The sequence below is a fragment of the Bos indicus x Bos taurus genome, chromosome 22 (assembly GCF_003369695.1).
Source record: "Bos indicus x Bos taurus breed Angus x Brahman F1 hybrid chromosome 22, Bos_hybrid_MaternalHap_v2.0, whole genome shotgun sequence".
NCBI classification, from domain to species: Eukaryota; Metazoa; Chordata; class Mammalia; order Artiodactyla; family Bovidae; genus Bos; species Bos indicus x Bos taurus.
The window spans coordinates 11,598,269-11,619,200 of record NC_040097.1 but is presented as its reverse complement, the minus strand read 5'-3'; the positions used below and the strand labels follow the sequence as shown (position 1 = coordinate 11,619,200).

At 46.2% G+C, this 20,932-nt stretch overlaps 1 protein-coding gene across 3 annotated transcripts in view; it reads right to left on the bottom strand.

Annotated features, from left to right (window-relative positions):
* Positions 1–20,932, bottom strand: part of RAD54L2 (RAD54 like 2) — a 112,761-nt gene that overhangs the window by 6,976 nt on the left and 84,853 nt on the right. For 2 of the 3 annotated variants that reach the window (XM_027523833.1, XM_027523832.1), the window contains 16 exons: positions 17,083–17,284; positions 15,852–15,991; positions 15,268–15,384; positions 14,717–14,943; positions 13,747–13,929; positions 13,475–13,608; positions 11,784–11,980; positions 10,375–10,717; positions 9,502–9,679; positions 8,082–8,333; positions 7,751–7,869; positions 6,387–6,505; positions 4,527–4,626; positions 3,588–3,793; positions 3,013–3,185; positions 2,311–2,507 (listed from right to left, as the gene is read on the bottom strand). In XM_027523833.1, the coding sequence (XP_027379634.1) occupies positions 2,311–2,507; positions 3,013–3,185; positions 3,588–3,793; positions 4,527–4,626; positions 6,387–6,505; positions 7,751–7,869; positions 8,082–8,333; positions 9,502–9,679; positions 10,375–10,717; positions 11,784–11,980; positions 13,475–13,608; positions 13,747–13,929; positions 14,717–14,943; positions 15,268–15,384; positions 15,852–15,991; positions 17,083–17,284 (2,887 nt within the window). Of the gene's footprint in view, positions 1–2,310; positions 2,508–3,012; positions 3,186–3,587; positions 3,794–4,526; positions 4,627–6,386; positions 6,506–7,750; positions 7,870–8,081; positions 8,334–9,501; positions 9,680–10,374; positions 10,797–11,783; positions 11,981–13,474; positions 13,609–13,746; positions 13,930–14,716; positions 14,944–15,267; positions 15,385–15,851; positions 15,992–17,082; positions 17,285–20,932 lie in introns of those variants that run through there. The other variant, XM_027523834.1, reaches the window with a different exon arrangement.

Below are 20,932 nucleotides of genomic sequence, written 5' to 3'. Positions count from 1 at the left end.
AGTCAGGAAGAGGCAGAGTCATGGTGGGGGGTGAGGGGCACACAGGTGCATGGTGCATGCTAACTTCAAGACAAATGGGGACAAATGGGTGGAATTTTCCCACTCACCAAGAAAAAAAAGGCCGCATGACATCACATGTGCTGGTGACCTTGAGACCATCTGTCCAACATTAACCATCATCACCCTCTGAATCCTCAAGTTTTGGTAAGTAAGGCAGACACCTCTCTCCTCTGCCTTACTTTTCAGTGGACTTCTCCTGGGGCCAGTCCCTAAAATGGCTCTATAGTCACAGCCACCACAAAAGCAGGAGCAGGCGAAACACTGCGCACAGAAGTCACGCTTCTAAGTGGCACACGGCTGTGGCCAGCCTGAGCCCTGGTTGTGCATCTCTTACTACCAACACGCCAAAATGTTGTCCTGTGGTCAACGAGGCATTCCTCATTCTTTACCTTCCTTTCAGCTGGATGTTGGTACCTTGAGGAAGCTACTCATTTAAAGGTTCTGAAATTAAGTCCGTATCTCTAAGCTTTCTAAAGTCTGTGGGCTTTAGTTCTGGGAAAGAGACTCTCTGGGACTGGTATGTTCTTCGTCATCTGACTGAAACCTGGCACATAAAAGAACACACTTTTGTACCATGCTGCTGGAGCAGGCCTGCAGAAGTGCTCAGTCACTGCTCTCAGGCTGCCTTTGGGCAAGCCCTGGGGCCCCGCAGATGGCCGGGATAGGCCAGAGAGCACAGCACGCTCACTGGGGTTTGGGGCCCTACTCAGACATTAGCGGGACTCAGGATCTAGCCCAAGGCCCATATTCTGCAGAGGCTAAGGCTAGGAATTTGGATGGGAAGGCCTCCTCACATGTACCCAGACAGAATAAGGAATCAGCAGGATCAAATGCGGTGAAAGGCCGGTGCCCTCCACAGGGCCACAGTTGGGCTAGAAAAGGAGCTGACATCTCCTTACAGCCCAGCCCATTTGCCACACCTTGTCTCCATATGGTTTTTTTCCCACTGGGTTCAGACTTAGTCCATTCCTGTTGTTACAAGGAAAAGCCCAGAAAAGAGAAAGAAAAGGGGTAGAGGACAAGAGAGGAGAATGTGAGCAGGCAACAGTATCTTGGAAAATGACACAGAAATAAAGTCTGAAGTCTTTGAAAAGATAGTAATTTTCTGTTTGGAAGCATCTTACACATAAAAATTAGCAAATTTAATCACCAAAGTTTAGTCGTATAAAATCTTACATGGCTTCATTCAGTTCCTTTAGAAGCTCATTTGGCAAGCTTTTTTTTTTTTTTAACATGGAACATTCAAAAGAAAAAGTTCTAAAACCTATCCCTCTTAAAATAATTATTAGTATCTTTGCTGCTGCTGCTGCTAAGTCGCTTCAGTCGTGTCCGACTCTGTGCGACCCCATAGATGGCAGCCCACCAGGACCCGCCATCCCTGGGATTCTCCAGGCAAGAACAGTGGACTGGGTTGCCATTTCCTTCTCCAGTGCATGAAAGTGAAAAGTGAAAGTAAAGTCTCGCAGTCGCGTCCGACTCTTCACGACCCCATGGACTGCAGCCTACCAGGCTCCTCCGTCCATGGGACTTTCCAGGCAAGAGTACTGGAGTGGGTTGCCGTTGCCTTCTCCATTAGTATCTTTAACTCAAGATAATCAAACAATGTAAAAATGCAAACCAACCAAGCAGGAAGCTGATGTGATAAAGGCTATGAGGTACTCTGTCTTCTACTGAGAAGAAGAAAAAAAAAAAAATACTGATAACTAACTATTCTATAATTTCCTACAAAGAGCCTCTGTCCCTGCTTAGCAACTGGCTTCCATGCTGTTCCTATCTTAATAGTTTTGGAAACTGTACTCAAGAAAAAGATCTTTTTGCTTAGGAATAAGGCACAGACACAGAATGAGATCCCATTAAGAGAACTGGAATTCCTCGAGTACGATTCAGGACGCATAGAAGACCTGGCCTTCACTCTTGAACTTAACTGTGAAATGAGGGCTAGGACCAGGACGCTGCAGATAGGAGGAGGCTGTGTGGGAGGCCTGGGAGTCTGTGTTAGGGGAAGCTGTGCCTCCCGGTGGGCCAGAAGGATTCTCCTGAGTCACAGGACCAGCAGCTCACTCTTCCAGCCAGAACCACTTAAAACACCAGGGCTGCAGTACTGCTTCAGCACCTCATCCAAGAGCAGAACCTATCCATTCAAGGCAGCCTAAGAGCAAGTTGTAGGCCTCCTTTTATTTACAAAAGGAACCAGTTGAGAGGTCTGGGCCTGGCCCAGCAGCACAGCTTCCTCCCTTTTCAGTGACTCACCAGTTTCTCTGACTGAAGGCAGGGATGCTGGTCAGGCTCTGGTCGCTGGCCGGGTAATACTGCGCATATGATGGGCGGGTGTAGGGGACTGATGTACGTTTGTCCTCCTCATAGCTCTTCTTTGCTGCTTTTTTCTCAGCCTTGGTCAGCTTGTGATCCTTTCGGTTAAGGAGCAATGACTCATGCTCAAAAGGCTCCTGGGGACACAGGAGGATGTTGATTTAATTACCAGTCTTTGTACCAACATGAATGATATACAAAAAGCCTTACTTTGAAACCAAGAAAGAGCTGGCTGTCTACAGTACTTAGCAAAGAGCCTGCTCTCAGACTCACAGGCACATTTACTCTTTCTGTCAAGAGCATAAATTCTCAACTCTAACCTGGCACCAGCTTTAGATAACCTACGTCTGCCTTCCATATCAAAAGAACAGGAGGGTTCAGAGAATCACCACACTACATTTTCAAAACTTCTTTTGGCTAGGAAAACTCACCATGGCCAAATTATCCTCATGGCTGAGCTCACACTGCTAGGATGAGACAAGGATAGGATAGGTGATGGGGAGAGAGGGGGGGGACTGTCTGGGGCAAGGGAAAGAACCAGCTGAATTAATCTGCATGAAATAAAACTCTGGATGAAGGAAGCAGACAAGCCTCCCCCAGTGGAGAGTGCAGCACTGAGACACATTCACACCGGGGTCCCACCTTGGTGATGAGGTGAGGGTACTTCAGACAGGCAAGTTGGAGGACTGGCTCCTTGATCCCCTTTACATTCAAGGATGTTTGGGGAGCTGGCTCCTTCTCCACGAAGTGCAGTAGGTTCTCCACCTCCTTTCGAGTAAAGTTCAGCATCGGATTGAGATCATCCACCACCCGATCTAGAACGGAAAAGACATGAGGAAGTCAGGTCTCGGCAAAGGAGACCACAAAAGCACCGCTCCAAGGACTGGCAGAGAGAAGAGACGTGGTGGGTGGTGTAACTGTCACTAATATCTAGAACACCTCAGGCTACTCCGTACCTAAAAGTCAAAGAGCAGGTCTGAGACCCTCATGAAACAGAAATATCTTAAGAGATACCTGCATAATCAGGCTCAGCTCTTATCATTAAACCCATCTTCAACAATTTGAGCTAAATGTCCTCATAAGCAATTATTTGCATCAAAAATCGAAAGCCTGCCTGTGTTTCCTTTCCTCATCCTGCCCCTCTCCTCCCCTCCTTTGATACAATTAGAATGGCAGTCTGTATAAACGTCCTCTTCTGAGCCTGAGAGATGGCCCACCTGACATGCCCTGCTTCGAAATCTGACGGTCATAGATCTTCTTTTCGAGGGTGAAATCAGCCACAAGGCGATAGATGTGACAAGGCTTTTTCTGGCCATAACGGTATACCCGACATACAGCCTGAGCATCATGGCAAGGGTTCCAGGAAGCGTCAAACACCACCACTCGGTTGGCACCAATCAGATTCACGCCCAAACACCCAGCCCTTTAAAACACAAGCCAATAATCACAGCAAATGATTAGTTTAAAGACAGTTTTCAGATAGGTTTTATCCCCTGTTACTCCTACCTGAATATCCTCCTCTTTATCCTAAGCAGAACATATTGGAGGATTCTGCTGAAGAATAGTACCTTCCTCAGGCACTGAAAGGGTGCCCTGAAGTTCCAACACAGAAGTACCTACCAGATCAGAAAGAAAATCCACTCTCCCACCCCTCTGTGATGAGTGAGGAGTGATGTCACTGAGTGAGGGGAAGTGTCTGTGTTCCAATGTTTCTGATGTGTTTGGTCTAACAGCTTGGGAGAATGACTAGTTTATACCCTATCAAGGGCATTCTGATGCAGAAGGCAGCACAGCCTTCAAGCTGCTTGGCATGAGACAAACTAAATGCCATCAGCCTTTTATAGTTATATTGCACTTTGTACTTTATAAAAGCACTTTCACATTCATCACATTGTCTAAAACTCAGAACAGTCCTGAGAGAAAAGCTAATTATGACCACTGTGAATGAAAGTCTCAGAGAAATTCATAACACTATCGTTATTACCCTTCGAACAAAATTTCCTTTGGGGGCCCCCTCTCTCACCTCAAAAACAAGTCACAAATCTGAGATCTTTATCTCTTCTGACAGAACTTGGACAAGCCTTTGGGGTTCAGGCCCGTGTGGCCAAATGCCCTGAATGCAGCCCTCTGACTTCCCCATTTCAGGATCCACTCACCTTGTGGAGAGAAGGAACAGCCAGGTGGTGAGGTTGCTGGGATCATTGAACTGATTAATGAGCCGCTCCCTCTCAAAGGCAGGGGTGCTACCATCTAGCCCTGGGACAGAAGGAAACAAACAAGAAATGGATGATGAGCACAGGGATACACAGAAAAATCAATGAGCAAACGGATTTTTAAAACAAAACAAGACAAACACTACAGTGCTCAGATTCCATGCCCTGGACATTCCGTAGGCACCTACCATGAGACCCAGGCATCTATAAACTGTGTTTCTCTCTTTAGTACCTTGGGTCAAATCTAAGGCCAAGGTTCCTAGACTTCAGAGTGCATAAGAATCACCCTAGTTAAGCAAGCCTGGTAAGAACTGGTTTAAGGTAACTGCTCTGCCTCAGTCCTGTGAGTGAGTACAAAAGGACCAAGGGTTTTCTGTTTTGATAAGGAAGGATGATGTTCCTTCACCAGGCAGGAATCCACAGTTAACAAACTCTTAAGGCTAAGGAGTTGCTTGAAGGAGACATTAAAAAAATACAAAAACCAAATGATCTGGAGCAATCGGATGGGACACTAGAATGAAAGGAGGGACGCTCACAAGAAAGAAAAAGTAGGCTTCAGTTAAGAAAAAGGAATAAGGGAGGAGAGGTTACATTTGTCACCTGGAGGAAAGCAGAGAAGAAGGCAAAGCTAAGGGCATGAAATACTACATGGAGAACTGAATTACTACTGATGTAGGAAGCCTGGTATTAACTGCCTGGTATTAAAGGCTCCCTCAGTCAACACCCCAACCTGGCTTTCAACCTGAGTTCCCACAATTTCCAAGCGCAGGTCAGCACTGATTCATCACGGGACAAGCCTACAGTCAACACACGGATCTTGGGTGGTGGAGTCTCCTCGCCATCCCCTGACCCTCCATTTCTCTCAATCTTTCCTTTAGGCCAGGGCTTCTCAACAAAAGGGATTTCCCCACCCTGCTCCCGACAGGGAACATCTGGCAATGTCTAGAGATGGGTGGGTTGTTATAACTGCATGGATGCTGCTGCCATCTAGTGAGTGGGGACAGGAGATGCTGCTAACACTCTACAATGCCAAAGGCAGGCCTCTGTAACAATTAACGGGCCAAAATGTCAGTATCTGGTCAGTAAGTGCCTGAAGTCAGTAATTTTCAACTTTTTTTTTCTTTACCACCCCATTAAGGAGCCTTTAAACACTCTTTTTTCCCACCCCCAATCACCATGCTCTCCATTAAATTTTCATACCACAGATATACTGTATACTATTTAATTAATTAATTACATGCATATTTGTGCTTTATAATTCTAAAAAGTTCCCATTTTTTGGTCCCCTGGTGACCCGATTTTCACCTCGTTAGGGACACCTTCTCCCCAGTGAGAATACATGATCTAGGCTTGTGTTCACTGTTCTTGTGTGGCCTAGGATGATCTTTAGGCCACACCAGCTCTGTATATTCAATTTCTCTCCATCTTTGCAAGTCGAGTCCAAGTTCCACCTCCTCCAGGAAGCCTTCTCCAAGCATCCTCACCATGTCGATTCTGTCTGCTGTAGAACTCCGGTGAGGGCAGTCAGCCAGTGCTACCTTAAATCTGTTCTTGCATGCCAGGGTGATGCCAGGGCATCTGCCTTCAACATTTCTGCCCTCCTCGTACCTGGCCTAAGCTCCCCAGCCTTGTGCAGTGCCTCACACACGGCAGCTTGCTTTTAGTATCTCTCTGCTCCCTAGCTAAATCACAGATCTTCCTGTGCATGTGATGGAGAATGGAGAAAGGAGAGAGGAGAGAGGGAGAGGAAACCCTTAGGCAGACCTTGCCAAGGCTCTGCAAACAAAGCAGCAATGAACTCACGGAAGTAGCTGACGTTTCGAATCCACTTCTGTACTCCTTGCCCCTCAGCACCAGGTAGACAGGGCACTTCTCGCTTCCCTAGGAACTCCTCGATTAAAGCCAAGGTGGAAAGGCTCTGGCTGAAAGGGACACATTTGGTTCAGAAGGTTCCCGGACCCGAGGGAATCTTGTTCCCCAGTAGGCTCCCCTCTAAGAATGAGAGCTCACGCATCCAACTACCCACAAAGAACCACCCTAGCTCATGAGGGAGAACAATCATCCACACACTTATCACCACCACCCCACCAAAAAATTCTCTAACCTATTACTTCCTTGATGGAAAAAATCCTGAGATTTAGCTCAGTACAGAGTAACACATAGCATCAGCATTAAAAACTGTATGAATACACATGAGATCGAATTATAGGCCACAGGCAATATTAGGATTTTACTAAGGAGACAGATCATTTAGCTGTTTCCAAGTTAAGCAGAAAGCTAGACCATAAAAGCAGCAGGACACTAGGCTCTGCCAAAGTCAGAATCCCCGCTTTTTTGTCAGAGTATGTCACACATGGGAACCCCCACTGTGAGACTCCCAAGCCAGGCTCCTGCCACTTAGCTCTCACCGGAGCATAATCTAGTTGGAACAAAGGAGAGGCAATCTACTTTACACCTGTTTCTCTGAGAAGTGAGGCCTTGATGGGACTCAAAGCTCTCTCAAAAGTGGGAATAAATAACATTATTTATTTGGCCTTATATACAAAGCTTTAAAAAAAAGGTAGGGGGAGGCTGGGGATATGAAGCAGATTTGACCAGAGGTCAGCAAATGTTTTCTGTAAAGGCCCAAATAGTAAATATTTTTAGGCTTCATAGACCATACTTAGTCTGTGCTACATATGTTTTTCTGTCTCTTTTTAATTTAAAAATTTTTAATTAAAAAATTTTTTTTGGCTACACTGTGCAGCTCCTTGATCTTAGTTCCCCAACTGGGATTGAACCTGTGACCTCTGCAGTGGAAGAACAAAGTCCTAACACTGGACCACCAGGGAAGTCCCTGCATATGCTTCTTTAAAAAAACAAAAACAAAAAAATTCTTTTAAAATGTAAAAACTAGCTCTCAGGCTTTACAAAAATAGGCCAGATTTGGCCTGGGTCACAATTTGAAGGGTTAGACCATGATCTCCAACATAGTGACCTAAGGTCTCAAGTTGTTCTCTGCAGAGACTGCGCCGGATAAAAGAAGAAACGCTAAGAGACAAAGCACAAACAGCACTGGTTGCAGAGATGGACGTAAAACGGGGCCGGCGCAGTCCCGGACAGTCGCAGGCTGTAGGCGCTGCGTCAGTCTTTACCAAAGACACACACTAGGCCATTTCTTTTCCTACCTGAACACAAGGATCTTGTCTCCAAGCTTCACACTTTCCTCAATCAGGTGGAAAAGCAGTACCATCTTGGGAGAGTTCTCCAAGACACCAGTTTGGTAATTAGTCAAAAGGTCCTTGGCCTGTAGGAGAGGAAATGAGGCAGCTTGGAGCAGGCTGTAGCCAGACTACCAGAAAGACAATTCTCGCCCTCAAAGGCAGTAGCTCACGGGCAACCTGAATAGGTCCCTGCAGAGACCTTAGTGGACAGTGCACTGCGCATGCCCTACCCTCTCCCCACGAAGGCTCTCCGGCATCCCCTTCCAGCAGTGGCTTATGGATCTGCCTGACTCACCCATTCATATGTGACAATGTTGTTGCCTCGCTCCTGGAAAGGGTTGAAGCCGACCCCTTGGAGGAACTTGCTGTTGGTCGCCTCTCCCATTGAGGAGGCCAGGGCGCTGTCCTCCACCTTGCCCTTTGTTCCCTGTGACGGGCAGCGGGCACTAGTTCCCGCTGAACCAAGCTCTTCCACATCCAGGTCTTGCTCATTGGCCAGGTTCTCCTTCTGAAGGGCTTCATACAGCACGTCGGGGTGATTCCAGATCTGAGGTTCAAGTTAAAGGGGAGGTAGCACAGGGCAGAGAACAATCTAAGGGTGTCCCATGGACTCTGGCAACAGGCACTTGCCCACACACACCTCCCACAGCACCCACTGTCACACCCCAAATTAAAGTCTCCCCAACCCCATCGTAGCCAAAGAGCCTGCACATTTTCACTAACCGACTCTGATTTCCATGATACATGAATGGGAGAATTCACACCAGGAGGCATGCCAGTATGTTTGGTACATGACCAAAAAGGCTGTCACAAGCCTTGCATTCTTAAACAAGAACATTCCTGTTTCCCCATGTGGTTACAGTCAACTACTGTATGAAGCTATGAAATCTCTCCTATGAAAAAATGTTTCTAACTTAAGATGATGATCAACTAAAAATCATTTCAGGGACATTCTTGGCAGGAATTGAGAATTCCTGAGCAAAGTGGGTGGTGCTGGGGGGGTGGTGTGAGAAGGGCACACCAGCACCAAAGCATGCTCACAGACCAGGTCTGCTTTAGCTCCCTGGCCCTGATCTAGGAAATATTTTGAAAGTCATCTGTCCCCAGACACACACCTTCAGCTGATTTATTAGAGCAGTGGGAATAATATCCAACAAGGTTAGTTGAGAGCTGTCAAAGGAACAGATCGCTTGTGAGGCAACTGAGAGCATCTGGCCAGGTCAAAGACAAGCCGGGGTTCGCCAGCCTGTTCACAAGGCTCAGTGCTAAAGATACTAGACTTGACTGTCCCCAAACCATCTCAAGCATTATCAGAATAAAACAGATCTCAACCTGATTAAACATAGAATTAAATGGAAGGTATTCCTAATAATGTGCAAGTCTAAGCTATATATTTCTTGAATCCTGATTATGCCAGCAGTCAAAAACTCTGTCCCATGATGTTCCTCCAATCACTCCATGTCTCAGTTGAAAAACAATCAGTAAGAAAGGAAGTGATTTCTCAAGTTTGGTGTAAGAAGCTGTGCAGCTGCACAATTGCAAGGGGCACCATTTACATTATAGTCTACGAGTGGCACTTCGGGGAACTGCTTTGCCTCAGTGCCCTCAGTGTAATGAACTTCTTCCTTTATCAAGGACTCCCAGCAGGCGTGACTCCCTGGGGACCATGAGCATCTTAGTCTGTATCTTAGTATTCCCCCGAGGCCTCAACACACCTTGCAGCATACACAGAAAGCCTTGAGAGGGTTCAGCCCCAGCCAGCCACTGTTACCACAGTCCCGGAAGCGGTCCATAAACTGTGTGTACAAATCTCGCTGGATCTGAGAGAGTCGCACCAGGATCACATTTTCTTCCTTGGCAGGGAGATGAATCTTCAGCACAGTGTGGCCTCTCCTACAAAGGTACAGATCAGAATTGACAAGGCAGTGTGGCCAGGAGGTGTCAGTGCAGGTGAACCACAGAATCCTGCATTGGCGCCACATATCCTTCTTTAGAACCTCAACATTCACAACAGCCTTGTAATAATGAGGACATGCTGAGCAACCAGCAGCAAGAAACTTATTTTGAGGATAAAAACTAAAGCAAAGTCCCAGGTGACTGAATGAGAGACAGAGACCAGGGGAACTCCAGGTTCTTAACCTGATCTAGGGCTGCTTCTCTAAGCTTTCTCCACACACGCCGTCTTCACAAGGAAAAACGAGGGAATGCTTCAGGTTGGCCAAACCTACATCTTCCAAGACGCTGAAACTGGTGAGGCCATTCCCCTGAAAACCATTTTATTCTTTTACTCAAGTCCTTGGCATGGCTGTCTCTTGCTTCTCTCAGCAAGTAAGGCAGATATCCCTAGTAACTTCACAGATTAACTTCTGAGACATGCATTTCTGGGCCAGACTTTCAGAGAATGAACTACTGGATATCCACCATCTATTACCTGCTCAGGAAAAGCTATTCAGCAAAAGCAGAGGTTTACTACTGCCCTACGAGAAAGGGGTCCTCCCACCATAACCACCTTCCCCCTTCAGGAAAGCCTTGAGGGGTCTGTTTCACCAGGACTCTCCACGGATTTGGAAAATCTGAGGATGGCTCACCTCTGCACGAAGCCCTCCAGGAGGCTGTGCAGGACGTGGCTCCGGTACCGCATGAGGCGGACGTCCTGAGGCGTGCTGTCAATACACTGTCCATTCAGGATGGGGCGCTCAAACATGTTGCTGAACTCCTGCCGGGTGCCGAGGAAGTCTGGGCGCACAAAGTCCACCATGCACCAGTACTCGATGAGGTTGTTCTGCAGGGGGTACCCGGTCAGCACCACCCGGCGGCGGGAGCGGATGTTCTTCAGGGCCTGGGAGGTGCTGGCCTGGCAGTTTTTGATGCGGTGTCCCTCGTCACAGATCACCACATCAGGGCCAGGGCGGCATAAGGCCTTCTCAAACTCTAGGGAGGGAAGAGGATCCGGAGTAAGAGGGTGAGAGGGCCTGCTCTTAGTCAACAATATGAGAAGTGGGGGTGCACCCTGGAGGAGACAGAAGAAATGAAGGAAGCAGGAAAGCGAGAGTCAGCCCCCAGTGGTGAAAGGGAGCCGGCCACTCCAGTTCCTGTGCATCTGGTGTGGCACATGACCCTAGCCTACTGACTCTTGCAGTAAATCTCCCTTTTCCCTCTTTCCTTTCCTGATTTTCTTTTCCCTTTAGGCTAAGAATAAAACTGACTTACATTCCTAGGGCTTACACCAACTAGGTAGCAGACGGCATGACTTTCAGAGTACTAGTCTAAAGGATTAAAAAGGCATCTGGGATGATTCTGATGGGAATAACCCAGACCCTTCCACAGGCTCTCACCACTGTCTTGGAGCCACCTGAGAGCTGGCTGGTGGGAGCTAACTAAAGGACAAGGTCTTCCTGGAGTTAATTGCTGCTCATTGCTAAATTTCAAAGCCACAGAAGCAAACAGAGAAAACAGAATCTCATAGATGAAGAGATCTATAAAATGAAACAGCCTCTGAAACTTAAAAGCACTTTTTTTCCCAAATAGGCCAAGGCCCCTCAAACGAGAGAAGAGAGCTAGAACTATGAGAAGAATGGCTTTCACCAAAAAGAAAACTATGATAAACTCTTCTTTTATATATTCACACAAACAATACTACTACTACTACTCCGTGTATTAGTAATTTAAATACTTTATATTGTCTTAATGCTGTCTCAGAACATTCTGGGAAGCAGTAAAGGGAGCAGCTGCTCTTCTAATTGTTCTGTGAAGACATAGGGGAGTCTTGCCCAAGCCAGTCTGTGGCCTGGCCAACCCAGAATTCCACTGTCTGCAGAGAAAGCAGGGCCTTGCAAGAGCCACTGGCCAGAGCCAGTCTTACCTCAGGGACCAGGATTTCTGGTTCATGACCACGTGACTCACATCAATAATGCTCCCCATGTGATTAGGTACTAGAGCAGACACTACTTCTTTTCCCCAAGTTACCCCCTAGAATATCCCCAGAGAGGCCACCCACCTCTTCGAAACTCCTGCTGTCGGTCTTCCTCATCCAGATCAATGATGACCGGGTGAGAACGTTTCTTGGCTTTCTTCGGTCTACTTGTGGCAAAGGATTTCTTCAGGGTGAGGAGCCTGTACATTTCGTACCCCATCAGCAGCACCCCTCCCTCTGACACCCAATCAGCCATCACTTTAGCACGAGCTGCCATTGTCCTGCAAGAGTGAACAGAAAGAACACATTATTGCTTCCCCGGTTCTGCAGGAAGAACTCCTCACAGGCAAAGCTGTGCTGATGTACAGTCAGAAGTCCCTCTCACCACAGACTTCATGCGGCAGCATCACAGGGCTGGCCAGCTGCCCAAGGACTTTCCCCCCATTATAGACATACTAACTGCACTGAGGACGGACTAGGTCCTGGTGATGGTTAAACAGCAAAAACCAGAGATTCAATGTTACAAATAGAAGTGACAATCCCCTTAGATGTACGCATTTTTGTTCAGACACTAAGTTGTGCCTGACTGTGAGACTCCATCAACTGCAGCACACCAGGCTTCTCTGTCCTCCACTTTCCCCCAAAGTTTGCTCAAATTCACGCCCACTGAGTCAGTCATGCCATCCAATCATCTCATCCTCTGCCACCCCCTTCTCCTTTTGCCTTCCATTTTCCCCAGCATCAGGGTCTCTTCCAGTGAGTCAGTTCTTCGCATCAGGTGGCCAAAGTGTACATTACATGCATGACTATAATACTACATTTGAGGGAGAGCTGCAAGTTATTATCATAATATATACAAAGTAGTAAAAGCAAAGGCAACATCCTGCATTTCACCTGCCCAGGCCCTGGTGAATGAAGAGCCAAGGACACACAGTAAAGGAAAAAGAATAGCTGAGACCAGGTGCCACTCAGCACATCCCTCTCCTCCTGAACAACTGAACTCTGGCTCTATTTCATTAACCACATGTGGACTGACAGTCCTGAAATCTAGAAAAGAGCAGGTGATCGGCTACCTATGGAGCCACGCACAGGCTCTTCATTTTCATGTGTGTGACCAAACATCACAAAAGGTGACCTCCGCAGAAAATAAAGTCTACTTTCTCAGTTATCCATATCAACAAGGGGAAAGCATGGCATGGATAGCTGGCTTGGATCAGGATCAGGATATAGGTTTAAATTTCTGGAAAGCAGGTTCAATTTACAGAATGGAAATATAAATCATTATATTTAGATCCAAAACAAACAAAAAAATGGTTTGCATCTTTTAAAGCTTGGAAGTTGTACCATTAAGGGTCAAATATATGCCCCCCCCCCCAAAAAAAAAGGGTCAAATATAGGTTAGTGCTTATAAGAGGAGACTGATGGTTAGGTTTCTAATAGAAGATGAATGTAAAAGGTGAAAAGATAGAAGACAGAAAGTTTCCTGCTATCATGTTGAACTGTATGCATGGGAAAATGTGACCAGGCACACAGATTTTTCAGGATATAAAAACGTCTTCGAGCAGAATACAAAAATTTCTGTGCTACGTAACTCTGACTATTGAAAAACTAGGAAGAGAAAAAAATGAGAAGCAAGAAGAGAGAGGGGGATACATCAAGAAACCAGAAGGAATCTGGGAGGACAAGGCACATAGCCAGAGAGACTGACTGCCTTGACTCCAGACCCTGGGAAGAAGTCTAAAAGGAAAAGGGCGAACGGAGGGCAGGCCACCTACTTGTGCTCATCGTTCAAGATGTGAACTTTAAAGAACCGAGGCTGGACTTCTTCAGGCTTACTGTCAGCTGGAAGGGCTTCAGGAGCTGGGAGCCACATGTTGAACTCTGCCAGCCAGTTCTGAAGAGTATTAACCTGTCAGAAAGTTAAGTCCAAAAAGGGTGTTTTAGGGAAGAAGCTCAGAACTGAGCCTACCAGGGTTTTTAGAGCCCATAAGGCATTACCCCAGAGCTCTGCAGAGGGTGAGCAAGTGGTGCCCGCCCCAACACTTACTGGCACAATGGCAAGGACAGTTTTGGCTGGCGTGTGGCGGAAGAGAACGTCGATGAAGGAGATCACTTGCAAAGTTTTCCCCAAGCCCATGCTGTGGGCCAGGATACAGCCAAAGCCACTACTGGTCTTAAATCTCTCCAGGGACTCAACCAGGTTATCGTAGAGGAATCGGATCCCACCAATCTGACAGGGAACAAACACAAATATCTTTGGCTGGCAAAGACCAAGGGTCTAGTTTACTTTCTTTGGAACTAGTCAAAATTAAGTAAATGAGCAGACATTAGACCAGACAGCTGGTGTGAGTGGCTACAAAAGTTTCCCAGAACCCTGGCTAGTTTATTGACTGGTGACATTCTTCTTGGAGAACACAGAGAAAAGCACTGACCTAGTAGAGCAGCCCATCTGAGGCAAGAATCTGGACTACCAAACTCCTGCTTGGGTCTTTCACTCAGTCTTGGCCTGGCTGCCCCTGGTTGCTTACTTCAAGGCAGCCCATTCCATGAGGAGAAGTTCTTACTGTTAGAGTTCTTCTGTTGAGTCAACCTCTGCCTTCCTGGAGCTTTTATTCACTGGTCCTACTTCTGGTTCTGGGTCAACACAAACTGCTCTGAGCCTTCCTACCAGAAAGTCTCTCAGACTTCTGAGTCTCACACCTCTCCTGGAGCCACAAGTTCCCACCAAGGCACTGCTCTTCAGAGAGTATCTTGATCAGTCATCTCACAGGAGGTGGCTCAAGATTATTAACCCAAGAGATTAGCACCTTTTACATAACAGGGCATGTCTCAGGGTTGTCCTTTCCCACCCATCAGAAATCCTGAAGCATCAACTGTTAGGAGGAAGAATCAATCAGTAGCTGCTCATGGTACCAAACAAGTACTTCACAGGCTGTGATGCTAACAACCGCCAGCAAGCGACGTCCACAGCAAGGAAGCTGAAAGGAGACAGAGAGGAGAATCCAGATTTACTGCACCTGATGAGGTTTCACCGCCCGTGCCAACTGAGGGGCCAGGAAGACATTCTCCTCCTCCGGAGGGTGGTTCAGGTTGACAAGGACCCGCCCCAGAGCATCACGCTGATTTAAGACGTCATTCACATGGGTGCCACCCTTCTCCTCTTCCTCATCCTCCTCACTGACAGACTCACTGCTGTCCACAATGTGCAGAGTATCCTCCTCTCCAGAGCTCAGTTCAATCACCTCTGAGACAGCCAACCAAGTAAAATGAAAACAAGGACTCAGGGAGCAGATATAATTCACTGCAACTTATGGTAAGGGAGCATGGAAACAATGTTAGAACTTGTTACCATTCATAAAAATTTTGATTTTTCATTTTTCTCTCTTCCAGCTTCAAGTTAAGACAAGGGAAAAACAAATTTACCAAGGAGACTCGGGGAAATTTGCCACGGTCAGACCCTAAACGGAATACGGAAGGACGGAACTCTTTTCTATTCGGAGGGAAAGCTAATCTCTCGGGGTGAGCACTGGGTCGGGAGGAAGGAGGGGCACCTCTGGCTCCATCTTACCATCTCGACTGCTTTTTTCATCCTCGCTGCCACTGCTACTGTCCAAACAAATGACTTCCTGGGTCAAGACGCGAGGAGGCAGTTGGGGACCATCGCTTGCTCTTAAGACAATTTCCTCTGGGTGGGGGGAGGTGGATTTAAATGGAAGAGAATGTCAATTAGCTGAAACATATTTTCCAAAATGATTTGCCCTCCTCCTCCTGTGTTGTTCTTGGGGGGACCATCCTCTGAGGAGACAAGTAGAGAACATCTTAAAAACCTCAACCCTCTTCCCAAATTCCCTTTTCTCTACCGGCTCTTACTTCTAGCACTCACCTGACCACTAGAAAATGTCCTAATCCTTTGGTACGTTAAGATTCAGGGGGAAAATCTAAATAAGACCAATTTGAGGAAGCATCAAGTTAAGTATCCATCTTAACTTTTCAAACAAGAGCCTTCTGCTCGTGTGCTTCTTAGCAAATGAATGGACTGAAAGGATTCCTGAGAGGCCACCATCTGATTCCAGATCTGTCCTTGACACTGTGGGCACCGAGGGTCTCTCCTCACTTGGGTGTGGGGCCCCTCCTGCCCCCTCCACAGCTTACCGGGAAATAACTCGAGGGGGACGGTGGGAATGGGGGCTGCGTAATCCTTTCTCTGCTGCTCCAGGCGCTTCCTTCTTTCCAATTCTTCCTGTTGTGCTGCTTTGGTAACTGGCTCCAACTGATCCTCCCGGAGAAGCTTTCTAAACATTAAAATAAGAGCGAGCGCTTCAGTTCACTTGTGATTGGGTAAGGTAATGTCAAGCTGAAGAGGGAAATCATCACTGTTGGGAGAAGAAGCTGCGTCAGTACCACTACACCCACGCAGTGGGTAAGGTAAACAAACAAACAAACACACACATAAATAGGACTTCAAGGCTCAGGTGCTTTTGGGCTAGTATGTTTTTCTATTATTTAACTTTCTGACACATCACCCTGCTGACTCTTCTTGGTACCTAACAGATCAAGAGTGAAATAGAGTAATATGTGATCCACAAAGCTGGAAAGCAGTACAAAAGACAGACTTGCTATATGGGAAAATAAGACTGTGGATGATTTTGCATCCTTATTTCCCAAACTTAAGAGTACATTTTCAAGTCATCATTCTGTTTAGAAAAAAATGAGGGTAGGAGGAGAAGGAAATGACAATCCACTCCAGTGTTCTTGCCCGGAGAATCCAAGGGATGGGGGAGCCTGGTGGGCTGCCGTCTATGGGGTCGCATAGAGTCGGACATGACTGAAGCGACTTAGCAGCAGCAGTAGCAGGAGGAGAAAAATATCCTTTGTCTTCTTTCAAGAGGAAAACTGTCATGGGTAGAAGAAAGGACTGCTGGAGATTTGGACAGGTAAGGAAGTTCACATCTGCTGATCTCTTAGGTTAATGAAGAAGCCTTGGTTTGGACTAGACAATCCTCTTCCAACTGATGTTGAATTCTGAGAAGATGAGAACTCAAACTCTTTTATCTCCTTGTATTTGGAAACATAAGAAAAAAATAAAGGAAGTAACAGACTCCAACCAGAGCATCCTATGGATGCTTCCCTGGCCTCCAGACGGACATCCCCAGTGGTGCTCAAGTGCCAACCGCATCCGCTCTGCATCCTCAGATAGTCCAGACCCAGTGGTCCCGAGTTGCAGCTTCACTATTAATTGGGGCACATAGCCTACATTTTTCTCCTTGGGAAACAGAACTCTCCCGATCAAACCAGTCCTTCTTTGAAGGCTGTTCTACCGACAGCCTTCAAATGAAGGTAATATTTCTACTCCCTCCCTTCTCTCCCCCAGAGCATAGCTCACCTTATGTTTCTTCTCATGTGGGAGGGTTTCTGAGCTCTCTTCTTTTTGGGGTCCTCGGAGGCAAGGCCCTTGCCTTGGTGGCGCCTAAGCTGCTCTGAAGGCTCAGACTGAGATGAGGTAGTTGAAGTGCACCGCGGTGGCTGCTGCCCATCTTCTCCCAGCTGGGCACACTCAGTACCACACATGTCTTCCAGGGATGGGTCTGAGGAGACAAATGGAAAGAGGTGCCAGGGATCAACTTTACTGGAGGAAAAGCAGGTTCTGATGCCAGACACGCCAGGGTCAGATCTCAACTCAGCAACTTATTAGAACTTATTAGCGGGTGAGCTAAGAAGGCAAGTTACATCTCTCTGAGCCCCAATGGACTTATCTATAAAACGAGGATAGTAATTTCCACACTTCAGAGCTGTTGTGAGGACTAAATAGAGGGCATGCTTAAAACCAAGCCTGGCCCAGAGTAGGCTCACAACAAATGTGAGCCATCACTCTTGGTGTAATTTAGCACTATGTTCAGAGTGAGGAAGTGTCAGGGCCTCAGACCACTCAGAAAGGGACACCGAGTTTCAAATACAGCTCACACTCACTTGTATGACTCTAAGCAAGTCTCATCTGGCCAACAGGGAGACCACTCCTCCCATCAGTGCCTTAAAAGTGTTCATTCAATTTGCCACCCCTTTAATGAGAGCTTACAACACGGCAGGTACTGTCCTAGATGCTTCAAGGAATACTTGTAAGATTCCTTCCCTTCCAGGAGTTTGTCTTCTAGACATAATAAGGCAAAGTGTGCTAAATACCATTACCATAGGAGGGGCAGGGCAATTCAAAGAAGGTACCATATTTGAGCCAGAAGTAATTAGCTAAGCCAAGAATAATTGTGTTAGGGTCATAGGAATATGAAAGGTACTATTTCATAGGATAATCACACAAAGAATTATATGGAAAGTAAAATGTAAGTGAGAACTTAAAAGATGAACAGAACGACTAATGGTATATTATTGCCTTCAGGATGGGGGCCAAGTGGGAAGAAATTCCTGGCAGAGGGAATGTCATTTGTGGTATCGACCACCAGCAAGAACTGGGGTTGGGGGGGGAAGGTCCCTGTGCATGTCCCTCTCCTCATAAGCTGAACTGCATTCTGTTCGTGGGATGGGCAGGTCCTGCAGTCACTCAGACCTGTCCCCACATCTGCCAGAGCCTCCCAGATACAAGCTCCACAATCAAAAGGTCTCTCCCAAAGGTAAGAAGGGTTCAAAACAAGAGCAGAAGTGCTGAAACTTGGGTGATCTAGTCCATGCCACTTGGCTCTCAGGCAGCAAGGACTCAGAAAGTCTGCCCTTTTGGTGGGATTGTTTCTGTTTGTTATTTTGGATTTACCAGTTTTCTACTAATATCCTTTTTCTGTTACAACAGGATCCTATCTAGGATAGAGAGCACATTGCATTGAGCTTTCAATGTCTTTTCAGTCTTCCCTAACTGTGGCAGCCTATTCTGGTCTTTCACAAACTTGATTTTCTTTTTTTTGCCCACACCATGTGGCTTGTGGGATCTTAGTTCCCCAACCAAGGATCGAACCCAGGCCCCAGCACTGAAAGCGCTGAGTCCTAACAACTGGACTACCAGGGAGCTCCTGACCTTAATACATTTTTTGAAGAATACTGGTCAGGTGGCTTTGTAGACTGTCCCCAAATTTCAGTTTTTCTGATGATTAGTTTGGAGGTTATGTTTTCTAGGAAAGAATATCACACAGGTGAAGTGTTCTTCTCATCACGTCTGATCAGGGTAATGATATCAACATGAGTTATTCCTGGTGACATTAACCTTTAAGTGGTGTTTACTGGATTTTTCCACTGTAAAACTACTATTTTTCCCCCTCCCATACTTTATTCATAAGAGGCCAATCACTAAGCCCAGCCTACATTCAAGGGGAAGAGAATTACACTCCATTTCCTGGACGGAAGGGCATCAAAGAATTTCTGGACATATGTTAAAACCACATACAAAAAAAAAAAAGAACAGGGTTAAAACAAAAACCATAAACACACACAGACAAATGTTTTTTGGGGGGAATATTTTGAGGCTTTGAGAACACAAATATCCTCAAAAGTTTCATCCACTAATTTTAACATTCATCAGTGGATTCTACCTAGAGCAATTATTACGGTGGTGTTCTAACAGTGGCTTTCTATTTCCATCTTTCCTTACACACTTATTATCTGGAATTTTTCTGTAAGGGAGATTTGTCCCTTCTCCCTCATTTATATATTCAACATTAAAATATATATATATATCAGTATGGACTCAAGAAGAAACATTTAACCTTGTAGACATCGGTAAAGAGAGGCCAGAGATTTCATACACCTCATTAAGTGAACCAGTAAGTGGATGCCCTCAAGCTGAAAAAAGACATACCATGGGTCATCATCCTATGAACTTAACCACCAAAAAATACCAAACGGCCATCTCACCAGTCAGTGATTGAGTAAGAGAATCATGAGTGTCCCAGATACTGCTACTGCTCACCGTACCCGGTCTGATGTAGCCCCTGGCCACCCTGATACCATTCTGGGTTCCTTATGGTCTCTTTCATGTTGATGCCAGATTCCAAAACAGCATGGAGTTGGAAACTGATGTTTCCTAAGAGGTAACAGAGCAAATGGTCTCAGTATGGACACTGAAGCCGGACTGCCGGGCTGTAAACACCAGCTCTGCCCCTTATGACAACCTTTCTGGTCCTCAGTTATAAAAAGGGAATAGAAACTGTAGTGTCGTTCCTCAACCTCAGAGGATTGTGGCGATGATTGTGAGGTGGCCTAAATAAAGTGCTAAGACAGTGCCTGGCACACTGTAAACACCATATAAAACCGCTGCTGCTTTTACTATGACTACCATTAGTCCAGGTACAAAGAATGGGTTTGGTTTCTTCTCTTCTTTCTTTCCTACAATAATTCTACAAGGTGAATTATGCTCCCCTCATTCTAGTCCCCCCCCCATTCTAAATATGATACACTGAAGCACTAAAAAGTTAAAAAGACTTGCCTATGGGTATACAGGAAATAAGCAGAAAAACAGGAGCAGACAGCTAAAAGGATGAACTTTGTAGTCAGGCAACCCTGGTGGTGAATCTCGGCTCTGTCACTTACTAGCTCTATGCTCATGAGGTCAACTTCTCCGAGCCATAGTTCACATTTGTAAAATGAGGATGCAAACAGTTCTCTCATGGAAAATATTATTCTTTATTAGTCTGCTGAACTCCATGGAACTCCATACTCCCACAACTACATTCAACAGTCTGGGAGCACACAGAGCTCTGGGGCTTGGTCAGGCACGCTGGGTAGCAGTATTTATTTGTGTGGAGATCTCAAACTTCAATTATATATCCTAATCAAAGATGAGAAATAAGAAAGGAAAAGGAAAAGTAGAACTGACATATGCAAAGTGCATTTTGTTATTAGAAAATGAGTATTTCTTACAAAACACACACCCCACATTCTAAATCTTTCCACTTGATACTGCCACAAACTAGACACTGCTGCCTCTCCTGTCCCCTTGCTTTTAATTTAGCCTAACATAAATATGAGTATCTGCTATGTACCAGGCCCTGTGCCAAGGCACAATGCAGCGGTCCTCATGAGGACACACGTACATACCTATACAGTGGAGTGCTTTACAGCAGTAACACCTGAGGAAAGGACACCTAATCCAGCCTTGCCTATCAGCGGTTAATGGCGGCACTTCCTTGGGAAACGTGAGACCTAGGTTTAACCTAACAGAATGGATAAGCACCAGCTAGTAAAGGAAAAATAGAACATTCTAGATAGACAGAGGAGCATAAGCAAGAGGAACAAGGTGG